At 42.0% G+C, this 23571-nt stretch overlaps 2 protein-coding genes across 3 annotated transcripts in view; both read left to right on the top strand.

Annotated features, from left to right (window-relative positions):
- The window catches only part of pkn1a (protein kinase N1a), a 51999-nt gene extending 50032 nt beyond the window's left edge, over positions 1-1967 (top strand). For both annotated transcript variants that reach the window (XM_083924925.1, XM_083924924.1), the window contains exon 23: positions 346-1967. In XM_083924925.1, coding sequence (XP_083781051.1) covers positions 346-549 — 204 coding nt within the window. In that variant the 3' untranslated portion in view covers positions 550-1967. The remainder of the gene's footprint in view (positions 1-345) is intronic.
- Positions 1968-3391: 1424 nt separating this feature from the next.
- map2k7 (mitogen-activated protein kinase kinase 7) lies at positions 3392-23029 on the top strand (the record flags this gene model as incomplete). Its single annotated transcript, XM_083922707.1, is given in 13 exon segments — positions 3392-3404; positions 3407-3535; positions 7028-7075; positions 10703-10847; positions 11321-11387; positions 13187-13300; positions 14734-14853; positions 14992-15099; positions 15276-15455; positions 15575-15655; positions 16341-16483; positions 19638-19683; positions 19807-23029. Coding segments are annotated over 13 exon segments (1338 nt in total). The 3' UTR covers positions 19951-23029.
- Positions 23030-23571: the final 542 nt, after the last annotated feature.

Here is a 23571-nt window from a genome sequence, read left to right as displayed (position 1 = left end):
GGGTTTTTATGGGTGCTGGTAGTCCTTGAGAACACTGGAATTTTAATCTGTTGTTTTCAAGGTTTGAAAAGTGCTTGAATTTGACTTTGAAAAAGGTTGAAGGAACTCTTTATTATTATTATTATCATCATAATCATCCCTGTAATGTTTAAAACAGATCTGTTGACCTTTTTTAATGTGAAGCAACAGCAGGAAATTTTCAGTTTGCAGCAGCAGTAAAAGATCGGGCTGAAAACAGCTGAGCTATCTCTCGTCCGTGGAAACACAGCTTCACCTGTCCTCCTCGACACAAAGAAGGAAATATTTATAATTAATTCTTGTCTCCTTTTCTCCGTCCTCCTCCAGAACGTGGACTGGGAGGCGTTGCTGCAAAGAAAGGTGCCCCCTCCCTTTGTTCCCTCCATTGTCGGGAAGGAAGATGTCAGCAACTTCGATGAGGAGTTCACCACTGAAGTTCCCACGCTCACGCCTCCACGTGAGCCTCGCGTGCTTTCCCGCAAAGACCAGGACAGCTTCCGGGACTTTGACTACGTCTCTGACCTCTGCTAGTGGGCTGGGACCTAGAAGAATGTTTTTTGTTTTTTTCAATTTTGAAGGCTTCACAACAGTTTCATCAGAGCGGACCGACGGCCTCTCAACTGACTGTCCCCTAACTGTTTGTCTGCCGTTAATTACACTGTGAATGAATGCAGAGAGACCGGAGGCAGTCGGTCTGCCATTTCTGTGTCTGAAGGGTTTAAAGACGGAGGAAAATAGAAGGTGGGTCAGATAGCTGATGGGGTAAAATGCTGGACTAACAAAGACATCCCCTCTCCAATCATTGTACACCACACCAGTGACTTGTCTGTCTTTGCAGACATTGGCCTTTAAAACGCCTCCTCCATCCTGTAACGTGTCCGTGTGCTCACCTGTGCGGCTGTGAGAGGCGGAGCTGTCGACTGTTTGAGGCTTGTTTTTGGCCTCTCATACCAATGCCTTACATTTGTACGTGTATTTAATCCACAGAAAAGCATTTTGTTTTTTATTTTGTGGCCCAATGTGTACAGCAGCAGGAAGAATGGTCTGATGTGCTGCAGAAACGCTCTCGACTTAAAAAAGAAAAAAGAAGAAGATTTTCCGGTGAGAGTGGAACTAGTAACGTCACGTTCAGAGTGAATTTGTATCCGGAGCTTTCTCAGCCGTCGTATGCTGACCAGGGTGAATTATGAGTTAATTATGGGGTAAAGAACCACTCTTTCTTTTCTTTGGACATCTTCCAACTACCTGTAAAAATAAGTGCTGCCACAAATGTTACAGCAGCAATCTGTAAAGTTATCACATTTTATGACTCCTCGGTGCATAACTCAGTTCCCACCGCTGCGTTCTTTTTTAATCTGATTCTTGGGTACTATACATCGTTTGCTATAAACGGGTGTAGCGACACAGAATCCCAACCATCAGCATCGAAGCTGTTTGGTTACACTATTTAACTTTTTTTAATTGGAGAAAAAAACTCAGAACACTAAGACTTGATGTACAAGTATCATTCTGGACACATTCATCCAGTTACCTGCATGCTTCCAGAGTTTTGTAAACATGAAGTAAGTCATTTCCCTCCCAGAAAAATTACAAACGCCAGCTCTAACTGTTGTTTTATTGTCTGTTGTTTAAGAACTTGAGCCTCCAACAGTTTTTAAAACTATCCGCTGTGGTCACTGCATTGATGAAATCATCCTTGTTTCAGCCGAACCCGATATCTTAGTGATTTTGGAAAATCTGGGAGGTGCCACAAGCAAAACAAACCTCACTTTTCCACAGCTTTCTGCAGAGCGTGCAGCCTTAGATCACAGTGAACAAGTTCTCTTGGCAATACATTTCTAAATGAACAATATTGTTTGAAACATAGTGGTTAATGTTAGGAAACAAATGAGCCAGTGGTATAAACGTCTATAACATTTTACCATTTCTGAGTTTGTTGTGAAGCTGTATGTATGATGGTGTGGATTTTACTTATCTTGTGTATGACAATACAAAACCATGTGCGAGTATGAGAGGACTTATTTTATAAAGAAAACCTGGAGTGAATATTCTGTCTGTGTCAAGAGTGTTCATTCAAACCAAGGCAATAACATCAGATACATCTCAGTAAAAAAACAAAACCGTGTATAAGTCGTAGTAGTTTGTGAAGTAGAGAAATACTTTCGAACGATGGTGTCAGCATCTTAACTGATCACTGAAATGTTTTTGATTTAAACTTTGGTTTGCGATTCAGTGACAATTCATATAATTACAGTTGAATCGTGTCCAGTTACATCTTCATATGTCATCTTTTTACAAAATTATAATTATCAATTAATATCGTCATAGATTCATCGTCTGAGTATTTGTGCCAGAGCCAGGGTTCAGTCGAAAGTCCTGAAAATAAGTTTTAAAAGGATAAACAACAAAACTTCACATTAGAGAGGATCAAAACAGAGAAAGTCATATCTGCTCCTTAAAATACATTACGATTATTCAGTTATTCAAATGGTTGCTAAATAATTTTCTGTTTCAGCTCTATAATCATGTAATACACAACAGTGGACACATTTCTGTTGAACATCAGCTTGTTTAATGTGATTATTGATACAAATATCAGTTTACTTGGGTTTGTTTGGGTTTCAGGCTGACACCGCGTCGCCCCAAAGCCAGAGAGCTTTACTGAATCACCTGCTGAAGTGTCATAGATCTGAAATCAATGTTCGCTGCTCTGCATCCTGACCTCCCTGTGAAGGAGCAAACCTCACTAATAGAAAAACATTTGGTTCATTGAGTAGAGTTTAGACAAGATGTCATGTATGACCAAAATAAGTAAATAGGCCGCTTCAAACCGGGGTTTTTGGATCTTTGGAAAACACTAGTATATCAGTGCAGTAATGGTTTGTAAAACTAATGAAACATCAACACCATTTAAAGGTCCTGTATTGTAAAAACTGAGTTACATGTGTATTTTTATTTCATCATAAAGCAGGCCGAGTTGCTATATAAATACTGTGAAAGTATCAAAACTCTCAATCCACATAGAAATGCACACAGCCTGTATGCAGAAACGGTCTTTAAACGAGCCGTCAGGACTTCTGTACGGTTGTGATGTCACAAATAGTGTATATTGTTATGAAGGTGATGAAATTAGTTAAAAACGGTTAGGAAAAAGGGGGGGCAAGTGACAGTAAAACACAGAGTGATAAACCGACTGATCAAGTAAGTGTGTGTGTGTGTGTGTGTTTTCAGCGTGATAATTATTAATTATTAACTGTAAAGGTATAACTGTAATATGCGCATATGGTCGGATTTTTGTGTGTGTGTGTGCGCGTGCGTGTGCGTGTGTCCAGCCTGCCGGAGAGGGGAGTCGAGAGCTCTGCTGGGAAACTACATGGTGCTCAATTTTTCAAGATGTCGTCGCTGGAACAGAGGCTGTCGCGAATCGAGGAGAAACTAAAGCAGGAGAATGAAGAAGCTCGCCGGAGAATCGACCTCAACATCGACATGAGTCCGCAGCGATCACGTCCGAGGCCGAGTGAGTGTACACCGGGGAGAACCGGGGAGTCGGTAACGGGAAGAAAGACCGTAGAGGAGGAGTGAAGGAGGGAGTGAAGGAGTGGGGGTGTTATGCTGCTCCTAGCTACTACATGCTAACAGGCTATAGCTACATAAACAAACACCGACTCAGCTTTTTACTCTGTATTGTACTGCGAAATCACACACTTAACAAGTGGGGCCATTTCTATCGTGAGTTAAGCAAAAAAATAAATAATAATCAAAATAAGCGCTGTCATGAAATGTCTCGCTTGTAGTCACGTCCACGAAATTTGCTCTGATTCTGTCCTGTCAAACAAGCTAACAGGCTAACATGAAGCAGTGTGAGTGATAGTGGGTGGCAGGCCCAGCGTCAATCTCAACATTTGATGTAGTGTTCAGTGAAATTAAATATATTGGCGGTGTCATTTCTTACTTACCGTGTCTGTAGTTTCTCACATAATTATTTAAGCAGCGTGTTTGCTTGTGACTCTAGCGGCAAAGTCAATTTTAACTGCCCAGTTTTGACCCTGACAGACGAAAACAGACGCTAGTGTGTGGAAGCTATCAGATATAATGTTAGCTAACGTCCAACATACGATACTAACCGTTAACGCTCAACATACGTTACAAACCGCTAACGTTCAACATACAATACCACCGTTACCAACCGCTAACGTTCAACATACAATACCAACCGTTACCAACCGCTAACGTTCAACATACGATACCAAGCGTTAACGTCAACATACAATATCAACCTTTACCAACCACTTACGTTCAACATACACTACCAACCGTTACCAACTGCTAACGTTCAACATACGATACCAACCGTTACCAACTGCTAACGTTCAACATACGATACCAACCGTTACCAACTGCTAACGTTTAACATACGATACCAACCGTTACCAACTGCTAACGTTTAACATACGATACCAACCGTTACCAACTGCTAACGTTTAACATACGATACCAACCGTTACCGCCCGCTAACGTTCAACATACGATACGAACGCCAACGTTAAAACTACGTTACCAACTGTTACTAACCGCTAACGTTCAATATACGTTACCAACCTTTACCAACCTCCGTTACCAATCGTTGTTTTTGTTGTTTTGCTATATAAACTAGTACTTAACATAATGGTTAAATTGTTGTCTGCTGCAGACTTATTGACGTTAAGTATTTCACAGTTTTCAGTTAATATGAGGTGGTAAAACCAGAGGCGATCCTAGAGTCTGTTGGGGCCTGAATTCACAGGGGCCCCTCGAACCAGCTTTCATCACCATTATAGGTCTGTTTAAACTGAATCATTATTGTCAATTGAAACAAGAGTAAACAAATGAATAAAAACGTAGCAGGGAGGTCAGGGGTCCCACTATCATTGCAAACTCTGCGTATTTTCACTGCTGTAGTTTAAAGTTTGTCAGCCCCAGTTTGTTGTTGCCGTCCTTGCCTACGGAGAAGATGCGCCGCTGGGTAAAACAGTAAAGGCCCTTGAGCAGTCTGTAAGGAGAAAACTCAAAGACACACAGCCCAGCTAGTTGAGCAGGAGAGTCCGCAACAGGCCCGTGCTGACGGACATGTACCTGTGGAGACGTAAAGCTCTTTATTATCTTACTAGCGTTGGACTAAAAACCAACAATATATGAGAAACCCTATTCACTCACTGACTGTTCAGAGATCATTCTTTCCCTACAGATCACCACTTCTTGTGCATTCATATGAGGTTTGAGAGACATTGACCACAAAACATGCTTCTTTTTCTTTTTTCTGTTCTTTTAGAAATGTTTTGTGATGTAGCATTGGCTGCGTGAGTGTGTGTGTGACTGGGATTGAGGAAAGGCCGGTGCTGGTTCTGTCTTTTTCTTATTGTCAACAAATCTCATGAAATCTCATACTGACTGTGTATCTAAAGCCTGATAGAGTCATCCCTCTTTGACATAAACCAAAAGATAGTAACGCTCCAATCTCACACGGACCTGATCGGGTCACGGCCATAATATAACCAAACTGTATTAAACAGTTTCTGTCTTAACACCACGCCATTGAGTCACACTGGATTACATGTTGTGTCGTTACAATGAACGTGGGCACTGTGGATTTATTTTGAGCTGATGTACACCGTCCTGCTGCCACAAATACACATTTGAGCACCAAATTTGTTTTTAAAGATGTATGCCTTTTCTGGGTTTTGGAAGTTAGAAAGAAAAAAAAATGTTGAAGAACAGACAAGTGTACGGAAGCCCTAAGTGATCATACATAACGTGCATTTTATTTCCTCCGTTTTCTCGTTATAACAAGGTCATTTTCCTCCGTTTTCTTGCGATAACGAGATCATTTTCCTCCATTTTCTTAAGATAACGAGATCATTTTCCTCCATTTTCTTAAGATAACAAGATCATTTTCCTATGTTTGGGTTATGCAAAGGTAATTTCCTCCATTTTTTTATTGTAACAAGGTCATTTTTCCTCCATTTTCTCGTTATAAAAAAACCTTTTTCCTCCGCTTTCTTGAGATAACGAGATCATTAATTTGAGATCTGGAGAATCAGTGTAGAAATGTCAGAGGAGCAGGAGAACATCGATCACCGTCACATATCTCTGACAAGCTGAAATAACTTTATGCCTTTTTATTACAGATAATGTTCACATTAGTGTGCGTCGTCTAAGGAGACAGTTAGTAAGGCTTCAGCTTTATCAGAGGCGTGAGTGAGCCTGATGTCCTTATTAACTACAGTTTTTGTTTGTTTTTTTAAATATTATATTACAACAACATAAATACCAGTACAGGGAGGAGTTTTACAATGTTCACATAAATATACGGATTACAGTTTATTTTCATAACAATAAATAACCAACTGAAGTCATCTGTTGTCTGTAGTGTTCTTCCAGATATGAGAAGTCTTTATGAGGCATCACCTGTCAGATGTGATGGAAATCTCAGGCCCATCACGTTTCATTCATTATCTATCACATTAATTATCTCGTTATCTCAGGAAAACTGAGGAAAATTCTAGTTATAACGAGAAAACGGATCATAATTTTGTTATGTACAAAGTGTTTATTTGCTGACCCACTACTGCTGTTACAAAATATTTTCCCAGTCTGGGATAATTAGAGTAATTCTACTCTATTCTAATTATCTTGTTATCTCGGGAAAACGGAGGAAATAAAATGTATGCTATGTATGACCATTTAGGGCTTCCTTACTAACGTATTGTTGATTTAGGTTTTTTTTTCATAGGATATTTTTTGACAATAATCGAGCAGCCTTATCCTCTAAATATCTCTGCTCAGATTGGTGTGTTTGGTTAATGTGTGAAGAGTCGAAGTCAGAAAGTGTGGTCCCCCCTATTTGTTACATGATGTAGTGAGTGTGTGTGTGTGTGTGCGTGTGTGTGTGCGCGCGCACATCTGATCGTCTCAGTAGAACAGTGCAGTAACATGCGTGTGTGTGTGTGTGTATATTTTCTTTCCTGTCTAGTCATCGTGATCCAGCTCAGTCCTGCTCCAGCCCCTTCCCAGCGTGCAGGTATCATTCAATCCATCGCACTCTCTGCCACTGCACCCCCCACCCACCTCCATCAAACACCCATGTCCCCCATTTCGCTGCCCATCCCCTCCTCCCTCACTCTCTTTCTTATTTTTCTAATCCTATACGAGAAAAACACACACAGTTAACCCTACATTTTTTTATCTAGTTAGGTGTCCTTTGTTTTAGCCTTATTACTGAAATTACTCCCGTTTGTCTTTTTAACACATTTATGCATGTTTCTCCTGTGTAATTAACGGCCTAAAAAGGACAAGAATATCTGGAAAAAGACTTGTTCCATCTTTATTAAGTGGCTGTACTAGTCAGTTTACTCTCCCCAGCAAATATAGGTGCATATTGTGTTTCAGCCACATCAGTTAGATGGTCTTTCAAGTAGCATAGAAGTAATTTATCTTAGCGTCAGTCGACAAGGTTGGTTTCAGAGACGTGGAATAACCACAACGTCTCTCATACTTGCACAGTTAATTTCTTACTCTCGAGTTAAAGTGTAATTCCAGTGCAAAATCATCCTATGGTCTTTTTCGGCATTTACATCAATAAGACTGTTAACAATTGTTAAACAAAAAAAGAAAATCCGTGAGAGTCGCTAACAGCCGGACGTGGCTAACACTGATTAGCTCGGGGCAGTACGGTTAAGGCAATAAACCGGCTTTTTTAACCAGTAATACTGCTTAAAATAACACCAAACCTCTGCAGTAGCATGAGAAGAGTCCCTACACATAAAACGAAACACCAACAATGTAGTTAGTAGTTAGTGAACCCAGAGTTTATTAAAAGAGTGTTCTGAAAGACTTGCCAACTGGGCCCGGTAGCAGCTCCTCTCGTAGTGAAGTTCATTCAAATCGATTACCAAAGTCAATCCTAAAGGCAGGAGCACACTGGTGCTTTGTTTTATGTGTAGGGACTCTTCTCATGCTACTGCAGAGGTCTGGTGTAATTTTGAGCAGAATTAGTGGTTAAAAAAGCCGTTTTAATGCCTTCACCATACTGCCCCGAGCTAATCAGTGTTAGCCACGTCAGACTGTTAGCGGCTCTCCCAGATTTCTCCGTTAGTAGTTGTTACACACAAAAAAACGTTTTTGATGGTTTATTTGATGTATGCAAGTGCCAAAAAAGACTATGGGATGATTTTGCGCTGGAATTACACTTTAACGTCTGAATAAGAAACTCTATTGAGTAGTAGAAGTTTAACCTGTCTGTGAAACCAGTCCTGGACCAGTTCTGATATTTTAGCCCGGATGTTCTTTACACCTCCCCTCAAATCACGTCCTCTCTCCACCTTTCCATTCTGACTCCTCTCTCTGTGCCAGTGGCAGGGCAGTGTTGGTGTGTGTTGATGTTCACAGTGTGTGTGGATGTTTGTCAGATGATTAACCCTGGTTTTGCTGGAGGCAGAGAATTACGGTGCATGTGGCTTTTCTGCACGACACGTTGTTTTTGGGTTGTTTTCTCCGACACACACAGTCTAATCCAGCATCCCACTGGTCCGTCTGCAGGAGTGCTGTGAACACTCTGGCTGCACTCTTTCTCTCTCACTCTGTTTTCTTTGTGTGGCGACTGAAGACTTCCTGTCCCGAGTCTGTCTGACTGACTGGCTGTCTGACTTCCAGCTTAGTCTGTGCTATGCAGTTTTGGCCGAATTTCTCATCTCTTTTCCTCTCTCTCTCTCTCTCTCTCTCTCAGTTTGATGTTGTTTGTCTGTTATTCATCTTCTGGCATCCGTTCCTGCTCCTCCTTTCTTTTGCAGCAGCACTGTGTGAGCTGGAGGCGGTGCAGCAGTGCCTGCGAGTATCTGTGCGTCTGTGTGTGTGAGTGTGTGTGTCTCCCCATCTCCCCGCTCCGTCTGCCTGTCTATCCGCACATCCGTCCATGTGGAGCCAGCCGAGCTATGAAGATGCAATCTGTGCCAAAAGCACTGCCTGACTCTTTTCTTCCTCTCCACACTAACCCTCCTCCTCCCCGTCACTAACGGATTCTCCCCTTACAGGTGGATCCATCCACAGGTGACTCGTGGATACAAGCTCTGAGAAGAGCTGCCAGCCTTCTGCTACAAAAGCTATAATAATGTCAATGATATAAATAACAGCTGAGTGGTCCTCTAAATGTTTTGCGAACTGGTTTTCTGAACAATTAAAAAGGTTACTGGCGTGAAATTACTGTAATAATAAGTAGGGATTCAAACCCTTCTGAAGCTGCACTTATATTCCTATTTATACTCTAAGCATATGGTTGCATGACAGGTCTGTGCTAATACTACTACAGATTGTTCTCCTAACATTCTTTAACATCTCCATTTGAAAATGAGTCTGTGCTTGCTCGCACGTACAGCTGATATTACAAGGTCAGCTGAGTTTTAACGTGTCCTTGAATGCATGATTTAGACCCACGGGGCTAGAAACATGTTGCAACAGCCAGTTTGTTGTGACAAACCCACAACTGTCTGGGCCACTTCATATTCGGGCTGGGTGGCTTTCTGGGGATTATATTAACTTTTAATGTCAAACTACGGATTATTGAAACATCGGCCATGGTTATGATAACATTGTACTCACCAAAATAAATCTTACTGACATCTGTTTCATCTGGGAACATGGCGGCATCCCTAAAAAGATCTCCAATGTAACAAATACAAGCAGTTTAATGATCACACAGATGGTGAAATAAAAAAATACCCATCTCAGCCAAATGTATTTGGAGGAGAGAACAACTTTGAATTGTTAAATTATTGCCCAAACTACCCGCTCTTATAATCCATTACATTTCAAAGATTGACTTCCTGCTTCAACTTTGACCAAATCCCAGTTTTAATTAACTACATGATAGATGCGCTCACTTTTGGTTTCACCTTCAAATAAGCTGTTGGGTTGGGGTTTTTTTTAGCCTTCTGATCCCATTGTTTTCCCTCTTGGTCGTGTTTTTAGTAATGCCCCATTCTGAGATGTCAGCAGTCATTTTAGCGTGTACAATCCTACCATAACTAATAAAACCAAATGCTGCAGATAATAAAAGAAAACCCAAGTGTTCATAAACCTCTGAATGAAATGTGGACGTCCGCATCCCTAAACTGTTCCTCCCAGGCTGTGGGCTAACCCTGTGCTGTGTTGCTTTTTTTCTCTTGAGATAACCGTCCTGTTTGTTTTAACATTAGGTTGGGACATCAGCGAAACAAAAACAAAGCTATAACTTTTGGGGAAATAAAAACCACAAGTTCATATGCTGGTCAAATACTACGCAGGGTCTTGATAGCAGGGCTGTAATGAAAGAACTCTTTGACTTTTTGAAGGCCAGTTTCTCTTGGTGTCTCATGGGAAAGGATATGATCTTTTCTCATCAGACACTTTGATTTCAGGAAGAAAATGCAAAGTCAAAGAGAACTGAAATATAATAAACCAAGCTTATAAAGCACAAATAGTAACACATTATCATCTTCTGTAGTTTTGCACTACAGCTTTAAACCACTAAAATCATGGATTCAGTGAACGCATGAATAAATATAGTCATCTTACACCTTCTGGCATGCTGGCCTTGGGTGCTTAACGTACTGTTAACATTCGTTCTGTTCTCCTGCCTGTTTCTGATGTGTCATCTCACCCCACCCCACCCCAGCGCTCCAGCTGCCACTGGCCAACGATGGAGGCAGCCGTTCATCGTCTTCAGAGAGCTCGCCTCAGCACCACCCCTACCCCAGCCGCCCGCGACACATGCTCACCCTGCCCACGCCTCCGTACGGCCTGCAGAAGAGCTTAGAGAAGTATGTGGACACAGGCTGATGTTTGAGAATTTTGTAGATAACTGTAAATATAGAATCTCAATAATCATTGTGTTTATGTTTATGTTCACAGCATAGGATAGATTAACTGCCTTCTGTTGTAAGATAGTGGTAAAAAAATAAAATAAACCTCAGGCAATCCTAACGTTGAATCACAACTATCTGATTTGAGAGACAAAACATAGTCAAAGTGATCTTGTATAATATTGACCTAGGATCATCACATGGACGTAAGCAGAACAAAGGATCATTTAAAGAAGAGCAGCTTATGTTACACTTACACGTAATGCATCCAGATACTGTGTGTGTGATGTACAGAAACACACACACACAGCGTCCGTTTTTAAATCAGAAGTGTCTCATCTTCCTACGAACGATTTCACACTGAAACATACTTCATGTAGTATTTGCAATCCATTATATTGTTTGTCACTGTGTGTGTTTTGTCCCCACAGTGCAGAGATCGACCAGAAATTGCAGGAGATCATGAAACAGACGGGTTACCTGAAGATCGACGGTCAGGTGAGGTGTGACACGTAACGACAATTTTGAGTTTCTCTAGTCTGGGAATAAATCACATAAGTGAAAACAAGGGTGAGAGGTCATGAGGCAGGTGGTGATATTTGACTTTTGTTATAGTCCACAAATTCTATGAAAAGACCAAAACAAATGAATGCCAAGTTCCCACTACAAGACTTTCAAGGTCATCCGTTTGCTGCACTGCTCACACCACACAACCTTCTGTCATATGTTGGGAGTCTTGAAGCTGTTGTGGTTTTCACACAACCAGCACTGATGGCGAGAACGTCAAGTGTCACCAACTCCAATCTCTGACACCAGGAGGAATCCCCATGTCAATGTCTGGACTCCAAACTGGAGCCCTTGCTACAGTTGAAAGCTCGGTGTGTTTGAAACAGACGTTCAAGGGTGCCTTGTGTGTCCATATCAAACACAGAGGGCTGTGACAATGCAACCGGCAGCAGCGGCGTCTCCTCCGACCAGGGGCTGAGCTTCGCCTCACTGCTTTGCCAGCCCCCGGGGTAGTTGGGTCTGTCTCCGGCCGCACATACAGTAAAGTACCTACCAACCATGATTTACCTTAGATTCTTAGATTTTTGTCAGGGAGCCGAAAATCAGGGCTTAGGTCAGGTAGTGGGCACTTGGCATTGGTCCTGCTGATAGACTAATATATCGTATTCCTCTGCACCTCTACTGTTGTCCAACAAATAATTAAAATACATACAGTGTATGCGCCACACTGTTACACTAGGTGATATGTTCCTTCATTACGAGGAATATGGGTACTGCAGTTTATTTTGAATCAGTTTTATATACTTTGTCCTGCTGTTGTAAATACTACCAAGACCTATAAATGTGTATCTACTGCTGAAAATACTCTCCAACAAATTTATGATTGACAATACATATTCTTTTTCCAAAAAAAAGTAAAACTGCATATTTGTCATTTGTTTCAAGTGCCATACACAGTGTAGGAAAATAGCACATTGTTGGATTTATAGATTATATAAAGAATACGCTTGATTCTGTCTTCTAAGATTGTGTTAAGGGATAAATCATTTTAGTACTAAATTAGTTTCTTAACACTTTTCACTTTGATGAAAAAGCAGGTCAGCTGGTTTAGTGAGAACAGAGACCATTGTTAAACCAGGTCAAGGTTAAAACCCTATGAAGCAAACATACAAAGTGTCCTTCAGGAGAGCAGAAAATCTCTATCAAGGAAAACAACAGCCCTCTGATAAAATACAGTTATAAAAACACAAAAACAGCGAGATTTGCTTTGTTTTTGCCTACCAAGATAAAACTGAGATAGACTGCGGGTTGGCCTCAACTTTGTTTTTTCCCCTCCCTCCTCCGGCCTTCAGGTCCAGTATCACAGTATTACTCAGGGTTTGAAGATGCTTAAAAAATGACATGACTCATCGCTGCACTCCGGGTTGTTTTTTTTTACTTCCTCTCATTAGCCCATAGGGGTTGCTGCTACATCAAGCACTCAGTGAGACGTCATTCACAGCATCTCAGTCACCAATGATTAAATTTCAACGAAGCAGGGAAGTGATGCATCCTCCCACTGTGTGTCTGTATTCTCAGACATGACCAACAGGGAGAAGCTTGATTACACATCAAAACATTTGTTAGTAAATGGCTCAAAGGGGTTAACTGTTGCCTCACAAAGCAGAAAATCAGAACTCGCCCATCTCATCTGTTTTCAGCTCAAAGAGTTTGCATAGAAACAACATTAATGTTTTAAACTATCTAAAGTCGTGTTTTGTTTGTGTTTGCGCCTCCTTGTCCCTCCACAGCGGTATCCAGCAGAGGTGACAGACCTGATCAGTGAGGGGGAGATTGGCAGCGGTACCTGCGGACAAGTCTTTAAAGTGCGATTCAAGAAGACCGGCCATGTCATCGCTGTCAAAGTAAGACCTTCCGGCACTCACCTATTCACTCTTCACACATTTATCTTTACTGCTTTTCCCCTGAAGTATCTACTAAAAGGCCTACTAAAATGTGTCAAGGTGATAAGAGTCAAACAGAACAAATGCACAAAAAGTCAGTCAACTGCTTTTCTGTAAACTCAAATCTCCTGGGTTTAGATTCAATGGGGCCAAAAGAATTTTATGTTTATTTAATGTTTTGCGACAGCCGCTAAAAAAAGATTAATAACGCAGTTAGAATAAAACAGGACAGACTTGGTACCGAAAATATTACCATTATATCTGAACTTTATGTTCATCCTTTATCTTCAACCGCTTGTCTGTGACGGGGTCACGGGGGGGGGGGCTGTAGCCGTTCACAGCATCGGACGTGAGGTGGGGTACAGCTTGGACAGGAAGCCAGTCTATCACAGGGCACATAGAGACGAACAGAGACAGACAACCATTCACACCTACGGGCAATTTAGAGTCATCAAATAATCTAACACGTGCATGTCTTTAAACTGCATGTCTATTATTCTATCTCTAATGTATTTGATGGGGGTTGGTAGCATTGTCCAATCAGAGGAGACTTTGTATAGCACAGTGCATTACAGATCATTTGTTTGTTTGTTTGGGAAAAAATATTGCCATTAATTCATTAATTGACTCTTAGCATCCCTTGTAGGCTGCTGGTGTTTGTAGCTAGTGAATTTATGGATGGATGGATTTCCTAATAAACAACAGCAGAAGTAAAGCAACGTTTGTTTTTGATAGGTAGCTCAGGTCATGTGAAGAGGCATGTGTAGTCCGAAAAGTCTAACAATGGCCCTACAGGGACCATAAAGACATGAACACTCAAACATGAGACGAGGCAACATGATAAATGAACAGCAGGAGCTTGATGCTGACCCCGGCGTCGCTCTGTGATTTTCTGTTGTGCTTCACTTGCGACTAGTTTACCAACACCGTGGCTCACATAAACACCCCACACAACAACCCTCCTATTTAAGAGATGACTTAATTATAGCCGTCTAAGCTGTTAAACAATTAAGCAGTCAATCAGCCACCAGAGGAGTCATTGTTTTGTGATTTTCCTAATTGCTTGGTGTGTGTGTGTGTGTGTGTGTGTGTGTGTGTGTGTGTGTGTGTGTGTGTGTGTGTGTGTGTGTGTGTGTGTGTGTGTGTGTGTGTGTGTGTGTGTGTGTGTGTGTGTGTGTGTGTGTGTGTGTGTGTGTGTGTGTGTGTGTGTGTGTGTGTGTGTGTGTGTGTGTGTGTGTGTGTGTGTGTGTGTGTGTGTGTGTGTGTGTGTGTGTGTGTGTGTGTGTGTGTGTGTGTGTGTGTGTGTGTGTGTGTGTGTGTGTGTGTGTGTGTGTGTGTGTGTGTGTGTGTGTGTGATATATTCATAAAAATATCTTTTTTTTGTTTGGTACCAGCAAATGCGTCGTACAGGAAACAAGGATGAGAACAAGAGGATTCTGATGGACCTGGATGTGGTGCTGAAGAGTCATGACTGCCCTTACATCATCCAGTGCTACGGTGCCATAGTTACCAACGTGGGTGTCCGCAAAATACATAACCATCTGTATTTCATAAAACAATAGTAGTTACATATCACTAAACCTCCCCGTTTTTCCTCCTGAACAGAACTGGTAAAAGCTGGATGTGTGTGTTTGTGTTCTAAATGTGTACAGACGGACGTATTCATTGCCATGGAGCTGATGGGAACGTGTGCTGAGAAGCTGAAGAAGAGAATCCAAGGCCCCATCCCAGAGCGAATCCTTGGAAAAATGACAGTGGCAGTAAGTGGATGAAACACACGCATACATGCACGCACACACACACACACACACACACACACACACACACACACACACACACACACACACAGATAGGACAGTGTGAAACTGCTCACTTGTTTTTTTTGTTCTTATATTCTTACTGTGTGTGTGTGTCTGTGTGTGTGTGTGCGCTCCAGATAGTGAAGGCATTGCTGTATCTTAAAGAGAAACACGGTGTCATCCACCGGGACGTCAAACCCTCCAACATCCTCCTGGACGCAAAAGGTCAGATCAAACTGTGCGACTTTGGCATCAGCGGACGCCTCGTCGACTCCAAGGCCAAGACCCGCAGCGCCGGTTGTGCTGCCTACATGGCGGTGAGTGAGAACCCACACCCTCTTTACTTTTGTGTCCCACACAAGGTGATCACAGCCTCTCAAAGGCAAACAACACTGTCTCCCTAAGTAGAGTGTTTGCTGTTCTCGTGTCCTTGCAGCCTGAGAGAATAGACCCTCCAGATCCCACCAAGCCTGACTATGACATCCGAGCAGACGTGTGGAGCCTCGGCATCTCTCTGGTAAAACTTATTTTAATATCAGAAAAGAAGAGTACTAGAGGTGTGAGCAGGGTCACTCACCTGGTAGAGTGTCAGCCTCATACTGAAGGCTGAGTCCTTACTGCAGCAGCCTGGGTTTTATTTACAACCTGTTGCCCTTTGCTGCATGTCGCCCCCTGTCTCTCTGAGTTCCTGTCTACCTACACCTGTCCTGTCAAATGCGGGAGGTGCCATGGACTGATAAGATTTATGCTTTTTATCCCCCCTCTACATTTCATTGCATTAAATAAAATACATTATTAACCTTTTTTAGGATTATGTTTTTAGAATTTTTGCCTTCATTTGACAGCACAGCCCATGATTAATAGAAAAAAGGGGAAAGAGACACAGGTTTGCGAACAAGACATGCAGCAAAGGGCCGTGGGTCGAAATGGAACCCGGGCATTTTCAAATGTGTCAAAATGTAACAAATAAGCAACACACCTTAAAATCAGACTTTGTTGTAATGCACAGCAGGAGGACAGAAGAGTAATGACAGAGCGCCATGGATTAAACACTTAAGGAACAACTGTACTTTTCATTTCAGTATCAGTCGGATAATTGTACTGTAAGATAAAGAAGGAGCAGCTGAACATTTGGTGTATGATATTAATATATGGTGCTCTTATAATTAGCTTAACATGAACTGGGTCCTTGTGTCCTCTAGGTGGAGCTGGCCACGGGACAGTTTCCCTACAAGAACTGCAAGACAGACTTTGAGGTTCTGACCAAAGTGCTGCAGGAAGATCCTCCTCTGCTGCCTCTTGGCATGGGCTTCTCCCTCGACTTCCAGTCCTTCGTCAAAGACTGGTGAGTGCTAATCTCCCCCTTATACTGATCTAGTCTACATGACTCAGGTCATCAGACGTCTTCTCATTGGACAATCCTCAGTGTTCAGAAAAAAAAAACTTCAAACGTCGCTCAACAGCATATCACGCTGCTGGTGTTTGTAGAGTGTAAATACACAGCACTCCCATTGCAAAGAGTAAAAAAAACAACCTGCCCTCAGGATGAAACACTTTTGATGAACAAAATTCTCCCAGTGCACTGTGGCCATTGAGTTCATCTATGCAGATTTCTTTCCCATCGACCATTCGACTGGTATAATTTCTGTTGACCAAGATTTTCTTTTGTAATTACATTCAGATCTGTCAAAGGTTTTCTTCTCTGGGACAAACTGCCTGATGACTTTCTGTCACGCCCGTGTCCACATTCAAGAGTAAACTGACAATGTTTGTTTTCTCAGGCTCATGATAAGGCACTCCATCAGTGCGTTTACATGCGCTGCAGTAACCGAAGTATGGTCTTCAGAAATACTTTATTACTTTAATAATCCCAGGGGGAAATTATTTAAACACTTACCCTGGTTATGTAGAATTACAGAAGGTGGCGCTCTGCCAACGTACAGCTGGTCAGAATACGGCTTTTTCTTCCGACTGACATTTGTCAAAATTTACAACAACTTGGAAAGCGGGGAGAACATGAACGATGCTTTGACAGAAATACAAAGAAATGGTTCTTCTTTGTAGTGGCCGTACTTGGCATGGTGAAGTCGGGTTAAAGGTAAAGTCTTGTTGTTGCTGTTATTTTTGGTGCTGACGCTTCCTGATCTATTCTATTTCCAATCCTACCCAGGTTGAGGTGTGTACATCCATGAATACGCGGGTTACTAAAGGAGTTATCTAGATCTGTTATCCGGAATATTGCCTTAACTTGAATATAATTGGGTTTTTAAACTGCATGTAAACGCGCTGTATGCTTCTGTCTGTGGGATGGTGGTGTGGTTTTCTCCATGTCTTTTGGATGCTGGGTGTATGCAAGTGTTGTTTGTAGTAGGCTGTAGTCAACCTCCTCTTTAACCAATCGATTGGTTGATGAGCAAAAGAAAATCTTAGTGCGCGCTCACACTGTCCATTTGTACCGAGCGCAAGCACTTCATGGCTAAAGTCTTAGTTTGACCAGTGTGAGTACAACTGTACCGCACCCAGGCACAGCACACTTGCCGGCCGTGGCCCGGTTGGAGAGGTGGGCTTTTGAAAAGCATGGATGCACATGTACAGGCACAGCATGCCCTTAGTTCTCTCTGGATGGACTAAACCGTCCACAGTTCACTGAGAGCACTCGACCTGGTTGCCCTGTGTCCACCAACGTGTTTTTTCCTGAGGCCATGGAATATTTGGAATTCATTGCAAAGGGACTCACTGTTTGTTTTGTTTTTAGCACTTTTACTACATGAGCAGCTTTATTTCTATTCTGCGCTGAGCGTTGCTTTTTTGGAGATTTTGTTCTGGTCTCCACGAGGTGAAAAAACTTCAACTTTGGGTAAGAGAGCATATCAACCAACTAAATGACCAGCCAAAAGAAGACGTCAGCCCTAGGTGTTTGTTCTTGTATTTTATTTATATAGTCTGTCACTGTTGCTCTATGCACTTTAATGTAAAGCACATTGAATTTCCCTGTAAAGAAATGATAAAATATACTTTATTGTCCAGCAGGGAAATTTGTCTCTGAGTGGCTCTGAGTAACTGCATGGCACAACAGACTTGTCAACAACGTCACAATGCACATGTCGCACACACTTATTCATAAACATGCTTAAATTTACATGCTAAGTGTGCCCAAAGCAATTTCAGTCAAAAGCAACTGGACTTGGTTATTTGTCTAGGAAGACGTTTCACCTCTCATCCAAGAGGCTTCATCAGTTCATGTACCCATCTGACCAGTCCCAGCCTGGTGCTTTTGACTGAAGTTGCTTTGGGGATAATGATGACCAGGGGTCCGTTTCACAAAGCAGGTTTAGTGAAAACTCTGAGTCTGTTAAACCTGAAATGAGGGAAACTCTGAGTTTTGTCCTTTTGTTAATGATCCCGTGGATGAAAGTGCAGCATTACTGCGCAGAGAATGAAATTAAATATTCGTTGGGAGATGATTATCAGACCACGCATAGACGTTCTTTCATTTCCAGACAATTATCTTTTTGAGCGGTACAGTTTCACGTCACAGTCCATCATTTACATACACAACCTCAACCGTCCTTACATTTCCAACATTAACAACCAAAGTCATGCTCTCATATCCCAGCAGATATTGTGTGTTGCGCTGCGTTTTTTTGCAAATGGGAGTTTTTTATACAACATATAAAACAGCCACTTACGGTAATACTTACGTTACAATGTAAAACATGCTCAAAATGAGGCGTCACCATGAGATTGTGCCGATGTTTTACCTGTTTAAACCTTTTTTTATGTTTCATCTTAAGCTGCTGCCAAGTGCGCTTCTCCCCCACGGGAATGCACCTAAATGAAATAAATTAATAGACTACCACTCAAGCAGTTTCCCCTGTGATATTACTGTGATTGCAACAGGACTACATTTAAACTTACGCACTGACCTGAGCAGCAATGTTGTCCCACACTGTCTCCCTCTCTTTTGCTGCTGCAGCGGTGTTACACTTACGGGGAAAAACCTTCTCAAACTCTCCGTATGAGCGCATTAATATGTGGCAGCGGCAGCGTAGCCCTCCTCTTCCCCGTTGCCATAGTGACTCGTCGAATCAGGGCTCCATTGATGCTGTCTTTTTATACTTGTGGTGCATGCGCTTAACTCCAGGTCAAACTACTCCGAGTTTATAAAACTAACGCAAATCAGCTGTTCTGGAACCGAAAACTCAGAGTTTCCTATCTCAGAGTAGATCAACTCAGAGTTTAGGGTTAGACTCAGAGTTTGTTGAACCTGCTTTGTGAAACGGACCCCTGGACAAATGAGAACATTTACAGGCCCATGTTGAGTGTGAGACAATAGTACTTTAAAATAATAAAACATAGTAAAAGACAATAGTTTCAATTAATAAAAGCAGGTATCGTAAACGAGATAACTGTACTTAGTAAATTAAATTGCCTCACCTTCAAATTTATCTTTTAAAATGTACTTATTCCAGCTTCACCTAATCTTTTTCTTTCCACAGCCTCACAAAGGATCACAGAAAAAGGCCAAAATACCACGTGCTGCTGGTAAGACACCAGTCATACTGTGCAACAAACACTTTGTAGAGATTCATCAGAATTACCAATTAGTCAGATTTTACTAAACTGTCTCCCTCCCTCTGTATCTCTTTGCCCCTCTCCCTCATACAGGAGCATAGCTTCATCCGCCGTTACGAGGTCCTGGAGGTGGACGTGGCCGGTTGGTTCCAGACGGTGATGGATCGCACTGAGTCTCCTCGCAGCAGCCAGTGTTACAGCCATCAGCACCAGCTCCACTCGCTCTTCAGTAGGTAGCCTAGCCCAGCTCGGCGTTAGCTTAGCCAGACGCTAGTCTTGCCTAGCTTTAGCTTTGCCAAGCCCAGGCTCAGTCTGTCCTAGTCCAGCCCAGCGTTAGCAGCTAAGCCTAGCGTTAGACCCAGCCCATCTGTCCTACTGAAGAGCCCACAGCGGAGGGGGAGAGACGGAGACTTGATGGAGTGGATGAATGGAGACGTGGAAGGATGGATGGAAAGATGGTTCCGTTTATCAGTGTAATAATAAATCTGGACAGGCAGACGTGGGAAGAAGGGGAGAGAAAAAGGTGCACACTGCAGTTAGCTCCATTCTTTTAGACACTTTTTATGTCTCGTCACACTATCGTATCATGTCATATCACAGTTTGTGTGTGCTCGTGTGTGTGTGGGTGTGTGTGTTTCTATGTTTTTCCCCCACTTGTCTTTAGTTTTTCACCTTCATGTTTGTCTCCAGCACTGATCCAAGCCATTGGATCAGTCAACAGCGTAGTCACTACACACTGGAACAAAGCATCTGCTACATTAGCAAACCTGAATCATGTACAGAAACGTAATGGAGGACACAACAATGTCCGGTGCAATTATGATTCTTCAGGTGTTTCTATCACACATTCTCAGGCTGTTTGTGTGTGTGTGTGTGTGTGCGTGTGCGTGTGCGTGTGCGTGTGTGTGTGTGTGTGTGTGTGTACGAATATTAAGACAGTCATTTTTTGTTTTTAAAGGTGAGATTATATTTCCTAGCCTCAAACTCACCTTCATACTACAGCTGTAACACACAGTAACTCTTATTAACTTTGAAATGAACATGTTTAGAATACCCGTCATTGTATTTAGCAGCTGCACAATTGGAAAAACACGATGAAAAAGACTTACAAAAAAAATTAGTGTTGCATTCTAGCTTTGTAAAAAATTAGTCATTTACGGTTTTGTTTTTGTGTGTTCAGAATGACATGGATGAGTTAAAAGAGATGGAGGGATACTAAGAAGAGAAAAAGATGAGTTAGAAAAGTGGAGGAGAGGAAAGCGGAGAAAGTAGAAGGGAGCGGTTCTCTGGTTGATGACGAGTTGGAAGCTTAAATAACTGTTACAAGTGTGAGAAACGAGAGGAGGTAAAAAAAAAGGGGGGGAGCAGAGTTTTTTTTTTTCAATGACACGGCAAAGAACAGGACTTTATCTTGTACAAAGAATATACATCGGGTAGATGTTGTTACCTGTGGAGCTTTTCTTTACTCTCGGTTTGTCTACCTCTTCCTCTCTGTCCTCTTCTCTGTCTGCCTCTGCTGTTTAGTGTTGACGTAGTGCTCCACAGTGTTACCAGACCAAAGGATGTGCGTAGGTTGTTGTTGGTTCAATCCAAGAGATCTAGACTTTGATTTCAGACACTATGAAACCACACAGACACGTCTCGATGAAGCATGTTGCGAGTGTTTTTAGAACCTAGAGCAGGGGTCTCAAACTACCACACTAGGGGTCAGCTGTGGCCCACTATTCTTACGTTTGTTGTTTTGTCTTGTCCCGGGTGTTTTTTTAGTCTTTTTATAGTTTTTTAGCCGTGTTTTAAAGTAATCTTTTACTTCAGTTATCGTAACCAACTTAATCACCATAAGTTAAGACCGACAGCACGTAGATTTGTCAGGCACCAAAAGAAAGGTTCATGAGATTCAATAGTCTATATAAAATAACTACATGGTAAGGCCTATTTTTGTATATTTCTGTGTGAATTTAACACATAACAAATGGAAAATACTGAGTATTTTCTCATTTTTAGTGCAAAATATTTTACATTGGATTTTCTGAAAAATTGTTGTTAGCATGTGCTTGTTATTACCCATCAACGTAATTGTGTATCATGATATCTCGATGCAATTTCATCACGATACAGTTCAAAACACTGATCACAATTTGGAGCAGCATTAAGTGTTTATGTAGAGAACTAGGAGACAGCAACCTGGTCAGTGGGACCCAGGTAATCTGACTTTGAGACCCCTGAACTAGAGGATTGTTAAGATAAAAGTTTCACCCGAACTGGTTAATGTGTTTGAAACTGAGACATGTACTGTAGCTAAACATTATGAGTCCGACTGCCTCCTCTTTTGACAGGCCAAAGCTTGCTAAACCTCCCACGCCCCATCACGCACCAAACCAAATCACTGCTAGACACAGAGAACTGAGGAATGGCAACAATAGAGAGAGGAAACTGTTAAAGTGTCAGGGAGGGAAAGAGAGATCCAGGAATGTTGTTGAGGTGGCAGAAAAGACGAGTGAAAATGAAAGGTCAGGAAAATGAGACGAGAGGACGAAGTGAGGTGAGGATTAAGACGGAGTGATAAGCAAGTGGGATCGGAAGTTAAAGAAAAGTCAGAGACAAACTGGAGTTGAATGACAGGAAGTATGTGACTAAGGAGAGAGGAAAATGGACGAAAAATCAGCGAGTGAGCTCTGAGGCTAGCTGGTTATTGTAAAAAGCTTTCATGGTGTTACACCAACCTACCAATTATGATTTTAGCGAGCGAGTTAGCGCGTTGTGTTTATGATGTTTACAGTTCCGTTCAGACAATGTTATTTATTTACATTGCTACTGCTGCTGCTACTTTTGTATTGCTTTAGACGCTGCTGTCACTTCTTTTCCCCAAAGGACAAAAACTTTATTCTTTTTTTTTAAGCCAAATACGTGAACTAATGCAATTTCAACAGGTGTTACCAAATACAGAGCAAGTCTGAAGAGAGCAAGAGCAAGTGAGATGGATGAGTGGAGAAAGTGCAGGGAGGTTGGCTTCACAGAAAATACTAACACAGAATATAAACTCACCTCACATGTAATGGAAGTCGTTAATCATTTAAATCCTGACGTCACACTAAACTGAACAGTGTCCATACGATTAGAGGGGATGTCTGTCTGTCCAGATTTTGTCACATCCATCCATGACTCTGTCCATCCGTCCCTCCATCTGTCCACAGGTCGCCTGCAAGCTTGACAACCTTGACAGGTTACACCAAAGGTGTCCACAACTCAACAAACATACGAAAGAGCGTCACTGTTATTGTTGTAACTATTGTTATTGACGTTGTAATTGAGTACTCTCAGCTATGATATATATGAAATCTCTATAGTTAGTAGGTGGGAGGGCGGGAGCATAGCAGTGCCGTGTGTAAGTGTGTGTGTATATGTAAGTGTGTGTGGGTGTAATTGCGTGTGTCATACTGTACAGGGGGAGACTGGTGCACAAACACAAGACAGGCCAAGCAATAAAACCAGCTGGCTCATCCTTCTACTCCGTTAATCAACTCACTATTGGCCTTTGTCAGGAAGTTAATCCAACTTAGTCTGGCTCTCTCTGGGCTTCACTGAGCCACTGAACATGAGCGATCATTGGATAACTGGTGTCACACGCTGCTGATAGACTGACTCTTTAACTCTGGGTTTTCCAATCCAGCAGAGGCTTAGATTAGTGTTTCATTCTCTTTTGGCGGCACATATGGCTTTTTTTTATCCCATCGTCTGCAGTCATTACTCTTACCTTTGTTTATTTTGGGCCATTGCAGAAGTTTTCTTTCAACGTGAGCAGAGACTGGGAAAAAAATGTAACGATGCTTCACACACAAGCTAGCTCTGCATACCCTC

This window comes from Echiichthys vipera (genome assembly GCF_963691815.1).
Source record: "Echiichthys vipera genome assembly, chromosome: 2".
NCBI lineage: Eukaryota > Metazoa > Chordata > Actinopteri > Perciformes > Trachinidae > Echiichthys > Echiichthys vipera.
This window is presented reverse-complemented; position numbering and strand designations above follow the sequence as displayed.